At 43.7% G+C, this 12,573-nt stretch overlaps 1 protein-coding gene across 1 annotated transcript in view; it reads right to left on the reverse strand.

The window, feature by feature from the left end:
* Window positions 1-10,214: 10,214 nt before the first annotated feature.
* LOC139758320 (uncharacterized) overlaps window positions 10,215-12,573 on the reverse strand; it is a 3,409-nt gene continuing 1,050 nt past the window's right edge. Inside the window, exon 2 of the mRNA XM_071679560.1 lies at window positions 10,215-11,745. Coding sequence (XP_071535661.1) covers window positions 10,861-11,553 — 693 coding nt within the window. The 5' untranslated portion in view covers window positions 11,554-11,745 and the 3' untranslated portion in view covers window positions 10,215-10,860. The remainder of the gene's footprint in view (window positions 11,746-12,573) is intronic.

Below are 12,573 nucleotides of genomic sequence, written 5' to 3' on the forward strand. Positions count from 1 at the left end.
TGACTGCAGTTACCCCCAGCAACACGGTAATACTGACTGCAGTTACCCCCAGCAACACGGTAATACTGACCCCAGTTACCCCCAGCAACACGGTAATACTGACCCCAGTTACTCCCAGCAACACGGTAATACTGACCCCAGTTACCCCCAGCAACACGGTAATACAGACTGCAGTTACCCCCAGCAACACGGTAATACTGACCCCAGTTACCCCCAGCAACACGGTAATACTGACCGCAGTTACCCCCAGCAACACGGTAATACTGACCCCAGTTACCCCCAGCAACACGGTAATACTGACCCCAGTTACCCCCAGCAACACGGTAATACAGACTGCAGTTACCCCCAGCAACACGGTAATACTGACCCCAGTTACCCCCAGCAACACGGTAATACTGACCGCAGTTACCCCCAGCAACACGGTAATACTGACCCCAGTTACCCCCAGCAACACGGTAATACTGACCCCAGTTACCCCCAGCAACACGGTAATACTGACCCCAGTTACCCCCAGCAACACGGTAATACTGACCGCAGTTACCCCCAGCAACACGGTAATACTGACCGCAGTTACCCCCAGCAACACGGTAATACTGACCCCAGTTACCCCCAGCAACACGGTAATACTGACCCCAGTTACCCCCAGCAACACGGTAATACTGACCGCAGTTACCCCCAGCAACACGGTAATACTGACCGCAGTTACCCCCAGCAACACGGTAATACTGACCCCAGTTGCCCCCAGCAACACGGTAATACTGACCCCAGTTACCCCCAGCAACACGGTAATACTGACCGCAGTTACCCCCAGCAACACGGTAATACTGACCGCAGTTACCCCCAGCAACACGGTAATACTGACCGCAGTTACCCCCAGCAACACGGTAATACTGACCCCAGTTACCCCCAGCAACACGGTAATACTGACCACAGTTACCCCCAGCAACACGGTAATACTGACCGCAGTTACCCCCAGCAACACGGTAATACTGACCACAGTTACTCCTAGCAACACGGTAATACTGACCCCAGTTACCCCCAGCAACACGGTAATACTGACCACAGTTACTCCTAGCAACACGGTAATACTGACCACAGTTACCCCCAGCAACACGGTAATACTGACCGCAGTTACCCCCAGCAACACGGTAATACTGACCGCAGTTACCCCCAGCAACACGGTAATACTGACCGCAGTTACCCCCAGCAACACGGTAATACTGACCGCAGTTACCCCCAGCAACACGGTAATACTGACCCCAGTTACCCCCAGCAACACGGTAATACAGACTGCAGTTACCCCCAGCAACACGGTAATACAGACTGCAGTTACCCCAGCAACACGGTAATACTGACCGCAGTTACCCCCAGCAACACGGTAATACTGACCGCAGTTACCCCCAGCAACACGGTAATACTGACCCCAGTTACCCCCAGCAACACGGTAATACTGACCCCAGTTACCCCCAGCAACACGGTAATACTGACCGCAGTTACCCCCAGCAACACGGTGGGCGTCACAAGAGGCGCGGGATCATCAGTAATTACAACCCCGTCGGTAATGCATTACCAGCAGACCGGCACAAGACAACCCCAGCGGACTTGTCAGTAGTTAAGAAGTATGGTTACAGTGACCGAGCAACGGGGTAACACGCCTCGAATTAATGTCAGCTTTACCGAGACACGGCAACCTGTCCACAGTCAGCCCTAGCAGTTCATCCTTCCCAAGGAGTTGGTCGGTGAAATGGTAAGCTAAATCTGGCTAGTATATATATATATATATATATATATATATATATATATATATATATATATATATATATATATATATATATGTGTGTGTGTGTGTGTGTGTGTGTGTGTGTGTGTGTGTGTGTGGCATGACCTAGTCAGGCGAGGGTCAAACGATAAAGTCGAGTAAGAAATGTGACCGCCAGAGACAAGTGGGGTCGGGGTCAAGAAAGGGTCGGCTGACCAATCATTACAGGTGACCACAGTCAAGGATCAGGCGATGATTTACCTCACAAACATGTACGTGTTGACAATTCCAGCTATTCTGAAAAGGATATAATTTGTATATCTAAACTGATGGTGAGATTGCTAAGGAAACTATGTTTAATAATGCTATATTTACGATAACTGTATCAACAATTAAGTGTCGATACATTTCTTTTTTTGAGCGTTGTTAAAGTGAGTGGTGCAAGTCTTGTATATGCAAGAACTGAGCACTGGACTCTTCCTTAATACGAACACTATACTGATGTCTCCTTCATCCTTAGATAAAGTGCCTTTCCACTTTGTCCAAGGTCAAACTTTATTGCAGTTCTTACATGGTATCTAATAAACACAACCACTGGATCTTTCAGGAGTTTTTAAGCAACTCCTCACCGTAGTGCTGTACTGACAAGCAATGTTCATATCAAATTCTATTAAGTAGCTGGGGGTAATGGGAGGAAGTACTTGAAAACTATTTTTTCTGGCAAGGTACAATTATTCGTCAGTGAAGGTCTTCGGGTACTTTGAGAACGATGCAACTACACTAAGTTTTGTTTAGTAACATCAAGGTCGTCTGGTGTGCAAGTATGGTTTGCACCAAGTAACACTAGGGTGAACATGGATAGTTTAACTTCATGCTTATGTGCCGAGTTGAGGTGTATTATACGAGCAGACACTATGTAGCTTTTCTTCATTTTCTTAAAAGTTTGTATTAAAAAAAATCACACAGGTATCAATAAATATCAAAGTACTATAGAGAATTATATCATTCAAATGATTTCTATAATTTGACGTTTACTAAATTGTGAGTCTCTTTTTATAGGGAACTTTAGTGATGTTTCGTATGGAACTTGACAAAATTTCAAAAACATTCTGCAATCTCAATAATTTTGCTAAAAACCATTACACAGCACTTCGTTTTCTATTCACAGTGACGAAATGGAAGATTTCCACGGTAACCATTAAAATATCCAAGAAAATAATACATCTTAAACTGACTTGATATACCACGTATAGCTTATATGTCAGTCTCAATGGAACCTCCTTCATCAATATACCGCTAACCCAATTTAGCTTAGAACTACTGGCGGATTGAAAAGAAAAAAAGCTAATGGACCATGTGCTGAAGTTCTCCTGGCCTTCCATACTGTGTGTGTGTGTGTGTGTGTGTGTGTGTGTGTAGGGGTGTTTTCGCGAGCTGCCATTAGGTCGGCCCTCGTGTGAGAGCAGAATGCAGGGGTGGCTCTTAAAGGAGGACGTGCTTGTCGTGCAAGAGGTGAATGATGGAAAGTGTCATACCAAAACGATTATAAGTACCCAATTTTCACACAAGGTCAATCTGAAAATGAACATGAAAAACGCCTTAAAAAAGAAAGAAAAAAAATCCAGGGGCTTCAATTTACAAGCAGGAAATGTAACTAGCATATGAAAAATAGGAAAAAGGGTGTAGTTGGGCAGTACGATGGAATATATATATATATATATATATATATATATATATATATATATATATATATATATATATATATATATATATATATATATATAATCCAATATTCTTATTTTCTTTCTTCTACCATAATTTGTCATCTTCGATAAATATAACAAAACATTTCCTTCTGCAGGAAAAGTCGATTAATGGAATGTTAATCTGACACAAGGAAATGAATTGAGCACAGCAATGTTATGCCTTGCAACAACTTCGAAGGACAACTGTACACACGAACAATCCTTACATCACAGAGTGTCTTAAAAATCTAGAAATTTGCAAGTCCCGCCTAAAATATTTGAACCCTTGGCTGACATAATATGCAATACTCAAATTAATATAAGTTTTTTAGTTCTATGGTCAGTACATTAAGGTTACAACGACAAATCACATAAATTTGATAAAATGAATTACGATAAACACGGCGCAATTTTTAAAAATATACAATTTTTTGTTAAAATCTAACAATAATCTTACGTACACAGAATTGTCATCTGTAATATAATTTATTTGATTATGTTTTGACACTTAATTTTTGCTCATATGTCCGATACAGAAAATTGTATTTTGGATGCCTTTAGGGTAAGATGTGATGTAGCTATGATCAGTTGGAAATCGAAGATGGAGAATTCAACAAAGTCATTATGCTTCACGTTGTGCCTACACTTTCACACACACACACCTTCCTTTCCACCGAATGTCTAATGATATTATGGTTTACCAGAAGATTCGCAAGAACAACCCCCTCGGGCGTTTTTCTACGCTAAGTTACGTTAGGTTACGTTAATTACATTAACACTGCCTGGAAAGAGTTTAGGGAAGGAATCCTCACATTAACAGTTTTTTCTTTTTTTAGGACGTCAATTATAAATTGCTACTTACTGCATAGGTAGTTTGGTTATTTGTTGATGTGGGCGTTTCGAATAACTTTGAATTGCTCTTAAACCTGGCGGCCTTGCCTTAAACTATGAACCTGCCATAACCATTGTATTCTTCAGGTTGTGGGATACGAGTTATGAGCCGACAGGATCGAGGTAACGAGTTAATACGTCACTGAAAATGATACATCTTACACTGACTTCATGGACCCCCCCATCGACAACCACATATCTAACGTTCACAGGGGGGGGTGGTGGTCTCTGGTTCGCAAGACAACACAAGAGTTCGAGGGCAACAAGAACTTAAAATGTCCGCCCAGGAAATAGCTGGCAGGTTGGGGATTTAGGTATGAGATCCATCAACTGCGAAGGTCACATAATGAAGGCTGTCCCACGTTCCGGTTATAACCACACATCTAAAATCTTGAACAACACTTCCTTTAGGTGTGGGAAAACAATTCTTACCACAAGAGGCAGCCTTTGTAAATTAAAATCAAGAAATACTCGGGAAATACTAATTCTGGCGAGGGTTCTTTGTTAATGCCAACCCATTCCCGGGCGATAGATCACGGGCATGGGTCCGGTGTGTGTGTGTGTGTGTGTGTGTGTGTGTGTGTGTGTGCTCAGGGCGCCATTCCATTGCTAGCACCCTCTGCCCAACTCCCGAACCCCAACCCCATCTTTAGGTACTCAAGAGATAAAAATCGGTCTCCATATAATCTTTTGGAGGTATAATGTTTGATCCATAAACAACAAATCAACAACAAACCATTTTAGAAATATAAGCACATGTGTCAACATATAGATATGAAAGTAAAGACAAATACTGCGAAGGGAAATGCGTGGAAGATGATATAAACTTGTTCATAATATAAATGTTTTAGATACTCCACCTGTAATGTGAAATGAAAAACAGGGGCACTGAATAATATCTACACAAGTTATACCTACACTACCGTTTTCTTTCCTTGGAGTTTAAAAGCTATAACTATTATAATTACGAAATTAATCACGAACGCCAATTTAGCCTTAGAGATTACTATACAAGTTCTCTTAATTGCAATATGTTATTAGTTAAAACATATACGATAAACAAACCTATAAATCTTTCACATTAAACAATGATTTTTCTTGAAGTGAGGAGGAGGAGGGGGAGGAGGAGGAGGAGGAGGTGGAGGATTTGAATCAACCTAACTCATTAATTGCTTGATCCTTGATTGGAATAATTTGGGTCTATTTAGCAGAATACGAACAGTATACAAAGCTACGTATATAGAATATTCCACCGAGGACAGCATGTAAAGTATCCGAAACTCCTTATTTCCGATGTGGTCATGGCAGACGCATGCAGTAGGGCCCAACGGGTATTAAAACTCCTCGTACAGTGCAATACGTAATTACACACACACACACACAGACACACGCACACACACACACACCAATAAGGGTATTGGACAGGCTCTTGTATGACAAGGGCCCAATGCGACAGGTTTGCAGCTAGCGAATTTTTTAATTCAAATATACAAACATTTGGTCTGTTGCCGACTTACTACAAATATAGTTTCCAACGCTTGTCTAAATATAATTAATCCATCTTATCCACGCATCTTTCCGCCCGTTTCATCGACATATCCTTAGCTTAATTTGCATAAAAACATATAGTCAGTCTATTTTTAATCTTTTCTTTTCCTTCTATGTGTATATGCTAAACTGTTGCGTTTCGGTAACCGCTTTTCGGAATATCAAACACAGCTAAAAAGACCGACCATCGTCCCTCAGATGTTGACACAATGGACACTCGTGAGCCATCGTATTGAAATGGTTTATAGACGTCATTACATTGTGTCGAATACACCCAGACCAAACTAATGTTATAACGACACTATGACACCTCGCCTCACCCCACAACCACCTCGCCGCCATTCAACTCTTATCATCACTCACGAGAATCGCTTTCAGAAGACGCTGGAAAAAGATGTCAGAACATAATTCAGACTGTATAGAAAAGGGAAAGGGGCTTATGTGAGAGAGAGAGAGAGAGAGAGAGAGAGAGAGAGAGAGAGAGAGAGAGAGAGAGAGGCCACTCCTTACGGTGAAGCCATTCCGGCAAATGTGAAACACTGTAGAATTAAGTAGTCAGTATGTCACAGAACCAACATTAGATTTCATTCAACTTCATCCACTTGTAACATTCCTACACAATACCAACTTGATCCACTTGTAAACTTCCTCATCAACTACTAAAAATGAAAACTGACCGACCAGGTTTTCCGAGGGTACTACAAAATCATACAAAACTACATGGTGCTTATATATATATATATATATATATATATATATATATATATATATATATATATATATATATATATATATTCGTGAAAAAAATATATAGAACTCGTACATCTTACAATAATAAAAATACGAGACATTCACTTCAGCCAGGGCAAGACACCAGACTCCCTGATTACCTGACCCACACACACACACACACACACAATCACCATAAGTCTCCCACCCTTCGTTCAAGGCCCATAGGCAGCCAGGTGCTGAGCCCTTACAGAACAGTGTTCGCAGGCACTTGGTCCACAACCTTAGCTCAAAGAAAAGGACGGGAAAATTTACAAACCTTTGGACACCGCTGCACGTCCTGTACAGGCCCCAGGGTATAATAATAAACTTATAGGGGTAACGAAAATGATATTGCTTCACTTCCTCCAGCTCCTGTTGACGCCGGAGGTGTCTGGCTTTACTCATCCCGGCCTCACACCGACTCTGGGATGTGGGGGGAAAAAAAAGTGAGAGGGAGAGAGAAGAAAAAAAATATGCGCGTTACCAACATGACATCAACCAATGAGCGACCTTCGCTGCAGTGACGCCGTCCAAATTACCAAATTACGTTGAACAACCATTTATCTCGGTTGCAACTGACAGACATCGAAACGTTTGGCACGACGCATGCCACCCAACAGAAAACGGGTGATATAAACAAAAAGATTGGAATACCTACACTTTCTATACAACATACATAAATTATGAATACATTGCCGATTATACTCGCTCTCATACGAACTCACAAACCGTATTACCTAACAGCTGGAGACTTGTTACAAGATACGACTGTGCGATGATGGACAGAGAGAGAGAGAGAGAGAGAGAGAGAGAGAGAGAGAGAGAGAGAGAGAGAGAGAGAGAGAGAGAGAGAGAGAGAGAGAATAACATCTGGGAGAGGGAAGGAAGAGGTCAAAAGATGACCCGCACACACGAGAGCAAAATCATAAATGAATCAAAAACACAAGACGAGGGTGATGAATGACCAGATGATACCGGATGAAGAAACTATCATACCTACTTGGCAAGGATGGTGTCAAGTATATATATATATATATATATATATATATATATATATATATATATATATATATATATATATATATATATATTTATATATCACATCTTGAGAAACGTCTGTTGCTTTTCGTATGCATGTTACAGAGTACACTGAATGGGACGAGGGCGAGAAAAATTTAGATGAAAGAATATGGGAATATGGATGGCTAATATGAACAGATTCAAAAGAGAGCAACCAAATTACTGACTTATAACAGCAAAATATCAACATGGTAAACTAATCCAATACATACATACATATACGTAGCACATGGCAAACCATATGTATTGTGTAATCTCTTCACAATAATTAATAAAACCAGTTACAATAGCAAGATCAAGAACACATAGGCCACTACACTACAGTGACGTATGGTCAGACCTGTGCCAGTAATGGCACCCCGAGCACACACACACACACACACACACACACACATCTCTCGATACCTGGATGACGCCAGATTGGACCTACCATCTTCACACAAGAGCCTCTACCTCCACTGAGTATGACTCTGCGTGTGTGTGTGTGTGTGTGTGTGAGAGAGAGAGAGAGAGAGAGAGAGAGAGAGAGAGAGAGAGAGAGAGAGAGAGAGAGAGAGAGAGAGAGAGAGAGAGAGATACACAAATGATATAACTTTACCAGTGAGCTAATGAACCGGTCACTCATTCGAGAGGCCTAGCCGGAGCTGAAGGTCGCCTTCGTGGAAACAACGGACCACGGCCCTCGAACTGTTGCAACCGTGACCCACCCGGCTGCTGACCACAGGAGTCTTGACCCACCCAGCTGATGACCACAGGTCAGCTGGGTGGGTCACAACTCCTGTGGTCAGCTGGGTGGGTCACAACTCCTGTGGTCAGCTGGGTGGGTCACAACTCCTCTGGTCATCAGCTGGGTGGGTCATAACTCCTCTGGTCATCAGCTGGGTGGGTCACAACTCCTCTGGTCATCAGCTGGGTGGGTCACAACTCCTCTGGTCATCAGCTGGGTGGGTCACAACTCCTCTGGTCATCAGCTGGGTGGGTCACAACTCCTCTGGTCATCAGCTGGGTGGGTCACAACTCCTGGGGTCAGAGGGGCGATCGTCTGACCGACGCCCGTCACCACATTGACCTTGTACCAGCCAGTGCTGTACAGGTACATGACTCGTCCCATACCCCCACTACGATGAACGTCATAAACAAACCATGAACAAGTGCACAGCTAAGCAAGCAAAATAGCTTGGTCTGCCCACAGTTATGTGTCGGTCAAATCTCATATCAACACTGCAAGGCAACTAAAGTGAAAATATTCATCACTCAATGGGCACCATTAATGACATGTATCAACATAAGAGTGATGCAGTTCACCAAAGTTTAAATCACTTAATGTTCACCATTACCCACATAAGAGTACGTCAGCACAATACTACTGCAATCAAACGCGAAATGAAACTTTACATCACGTAATGTTGAACCCGTATCATGGACGAACCATACATAAAATTTACACTGTAAAACTTCCTGTACTATGAAGACAGACTTAGCTCACGTGCTTATCCAAAGCATAAAAGTAACCAGCAAAACCTTCATTTTACGCTCTTTTGTAACTAATCAACTAGTTATCATTAGGAACCTCCTTTTTCAACTGTACCTTCGACTGAATAACTGATTGAATTATATAAACCATTATCTGTTTACTTTAACATTACATAATCAGCTGTCTATACTCAGTAAATCGCTATTCATTTACGTAAAGACTGGATATGTGTGTAAGTGGCAGCGTTGAGAGCCGATACAACAGCGATAATGTCATTATAGTGACGGAACCAACACGCCTTCCTGTGCACCACAGACCACACAGAGGAGCGGATCAGCAGACGGAGCCTCCTCTGCTGGTGGTGTGTCGGCACTCCTGCTAGGGCAAGACAATGTATAAGGATGTCCTGAAGGAACGAGAGAGAGAGAGAGAGAGAAGAAACAGCTCACGTACTCGGAAGCTACACGGCTTGTACCAACAAATGACACGCTTGGCAAAAAGATAATACAAAGACATGCCCACAGATCGGGCTATCACTAACAAGAGCGCGTGCCAGGCTTCACACACACACACACACACACACAAATACACACATACAATAACAAGAACTTCATCGCATCTGACTTTTTAACTGAGAAATAATAAATACACTTTTTTCTTTGTGGTTTATCTTTATGTTAGACAAGACTTAATTACCCTGGTAATAACGGTAAGTACCTTGTGGTGGCTATCATTAAGTCAAATGTTAACTGAATACGAGAACGACTGGCCAGTGAGTTGGTCAGTTATAAAAGGCAAAACGCCCTCCTCTAAGGTCAGTGATTCTCAACCCTTCCTCTCTCATTTACCCACCTTGGCTCGATGTATTTCGCCATTCATCACATTACCCCCCCATGCACGAAAAAAAAAAAATAAATGCATAGCAGGCATAGACACAGAAAAAATATGATGGAAAACACCTTTATTAGCAGAGTTTAGCACAAAATAAACTTTATATCAAACGAGATCAAAACAAAAATACTAGAAGCATTATGATCAGTGTGTGTGTCACCTCAGCTGAATCAGTGACTCGAACAGTTGGTCAATTCGAGGAGGAGGTTTTGTGTGACGTCGCTACCACCCTTCAGTCGTCCTCGGCTTTCAGATGGCTCCTTCCTCGACTTTGTCTTCATTGCTTCTGAAGCAGAGAAGCCCAGACCCACATATGTGGTGACAAGAGGGAATAAGAGCACTTGAAAAGCATGCTAAGTAAGAAGCGGGAATGAATCTGTGAGTTTCATCCAGAAATCGACACCAACTCTTGGATCAAATTCTTTCGGCAAGACTCGCCACCCGCGCTTGATGTAAACAAACGTTGGGACGTAGTTGCCTCAGTGTTCCACAGGTGGCAGTGTCGGCTGCGTGGCGCGGGTTTCAAGAACGAGGGGGGAGCGGGCATCCCAGCACCTGGCCATAACTTTCATCAAACAGGCTGGCTGGTCGTGTATAGCGTGTCATCTTTAACTTTCAGGTATGAAATGTCCACTCCCTGCCATGAATTTCTTTTTTTCTTCTACCGTCAGGGGTTGGGTAAGTTAGGTTATGGCATCTCTTTACCACGGTACTTCGCGAGTGACGATCCGCTTGTTCTGATATATCCTGTCGAACAGAGACAGTCTCTTGCAGAGAACGACGTTGAGACTCTTCTGGTATTCCCGCTCTTGCAGGAGCTGGGGCACTGTCAGCATGCGACACTGCTTCGTCTCCAGTTGCAGCGGTGGGTCACAATCGACTGGGGAAGCTGAGGAGGAGGCGAGGCTCTTGGGAAGGAAGATGAGTAAAGTGTCGTTTCTATCCATGGGGTTAGAGGTCCTTGGTTCATTCTCAAGTCTGGCCGCTTTCGGCGCCGGCGGTGGAGTGAGATGTGTAGCGCCATCGCCTTCATCAGCCTCCGGCGTCAGAGATCTCTTGAGTCCCGCCTGCGATGCAGCGGCAGCATCATCATCATTCTCCGTTTTCTCTGATTCAACTCCCGGATCTCTTCCGTTTTCGTCTTCCTTCGACCGGGGACTCAATCCCTCTGATGGTTGTTTGGACTGCGGGTCCTCGGCAGCCTTCTTTCCCTCCCCGCCTTCCGACGAACCGTGGGTGCAAGGCGCCGTGGTGGCAGCGGCGATCCGCAGTGTCCTTGGCACGGGTGTGACCAAGCGACAGGGGAATACATGAGCCGCTCTATGTGATCCAGCGACCGGGAGGGACACAAAGAACCTGCCTGAAGGTCGACGAGGGCAAAATGACTTTCCCATTGTCTGTCTCTCTTTCTCTCCTTACTGACGCAGCCGTCACGTATATACGGTAGCAAGGAGTCTCCTAAACTGTGGGACTTGTCCACCTTGGGATGAGGGGTAGGTGTGGGACGTGTTCGGCCTGGGATGTGGGATATCTTCTTCCTCTCAGCAGTCTCTTTGTGTGTTGACGACGATTCCCGGTGGCGTAGCCTGCAACCAATAATGGAAGGAGGTAAGCATTCTGTATCAACTAAGTGATCAATATTAAATCATCTTTAATCAGGACAGCGGGAGAAAGACAATATGTCGCTTACCCATGGTTTACTTATCACATAAATTCACATGAATGTCCAGTCTGCAGAGATCCATTGTTGTTAAATGTGTGTGTGTGTGTGTGTGTGTGTGTGTGTGTGTGTGTGTGTGTGTGTGTCGTACCAGGTTATTGTAAGGATGGCAAGTTAAGTCTCTAGAACACCCTTGTGCACTGGTCATTTCGAAGGCTCTTTCTCTAGATCCCCTAAAACACGACGAACGCTCTCCCAGCGTTCACTGGTCATAGAAGCGTCGCAAGGTGTGTGTGTGTGTGTGTGTGTGTGTGTGTGTGTGTGTGTGTGTGTGTGTGTGTGTGTGTGTGTTGTCCTGACGCCCCCAGTATAAGTGAATAAGTGAGGATCCCAACATCGTCAGTATAAGTAAATAAGTGAGGATGGAGTGGCTCCACCATCCACTTCATGGAGGTTCGGAGCATCTTATCTACCTCTCTGCACAGCCTCCTGGCTGGTTAAGGGACATGGATGGGGGTCTGGGGCTTGTCTGGTTCTGTGGGGCTGGGGAATATCGGTTTGATGTCAACACATCTTCGAGTAGGCTTGGGAATATCGGTTTGATGTCAACACATCTTCGAGGAGGCTTGGGAATATCGGTTTGATGTCAACACATCTTGGGGAAGGCTTGGGAATATCGGTTTGATGTCAACACATCTTCGGGGAGGCTTGGGAATATCGGTTTGATGTCAACACATCTTCGAGGAGGCTTGGG

Source organism: Panulirus ornatus, chromosome 2, assembly GCF_036320965.1.
Source record: "Panulirus ornatus isolate Po-2019 chromosome 2, ASM3632096v1, whole genome shotgun sequence".
NCBI classification, from domain to species: domain Eukaryota; kingdom Metazoa; phylum Arthropoda; class Malacostraca; order Decapoda; family Palinuridae; genus Panulirus; species Panulirus ornatus.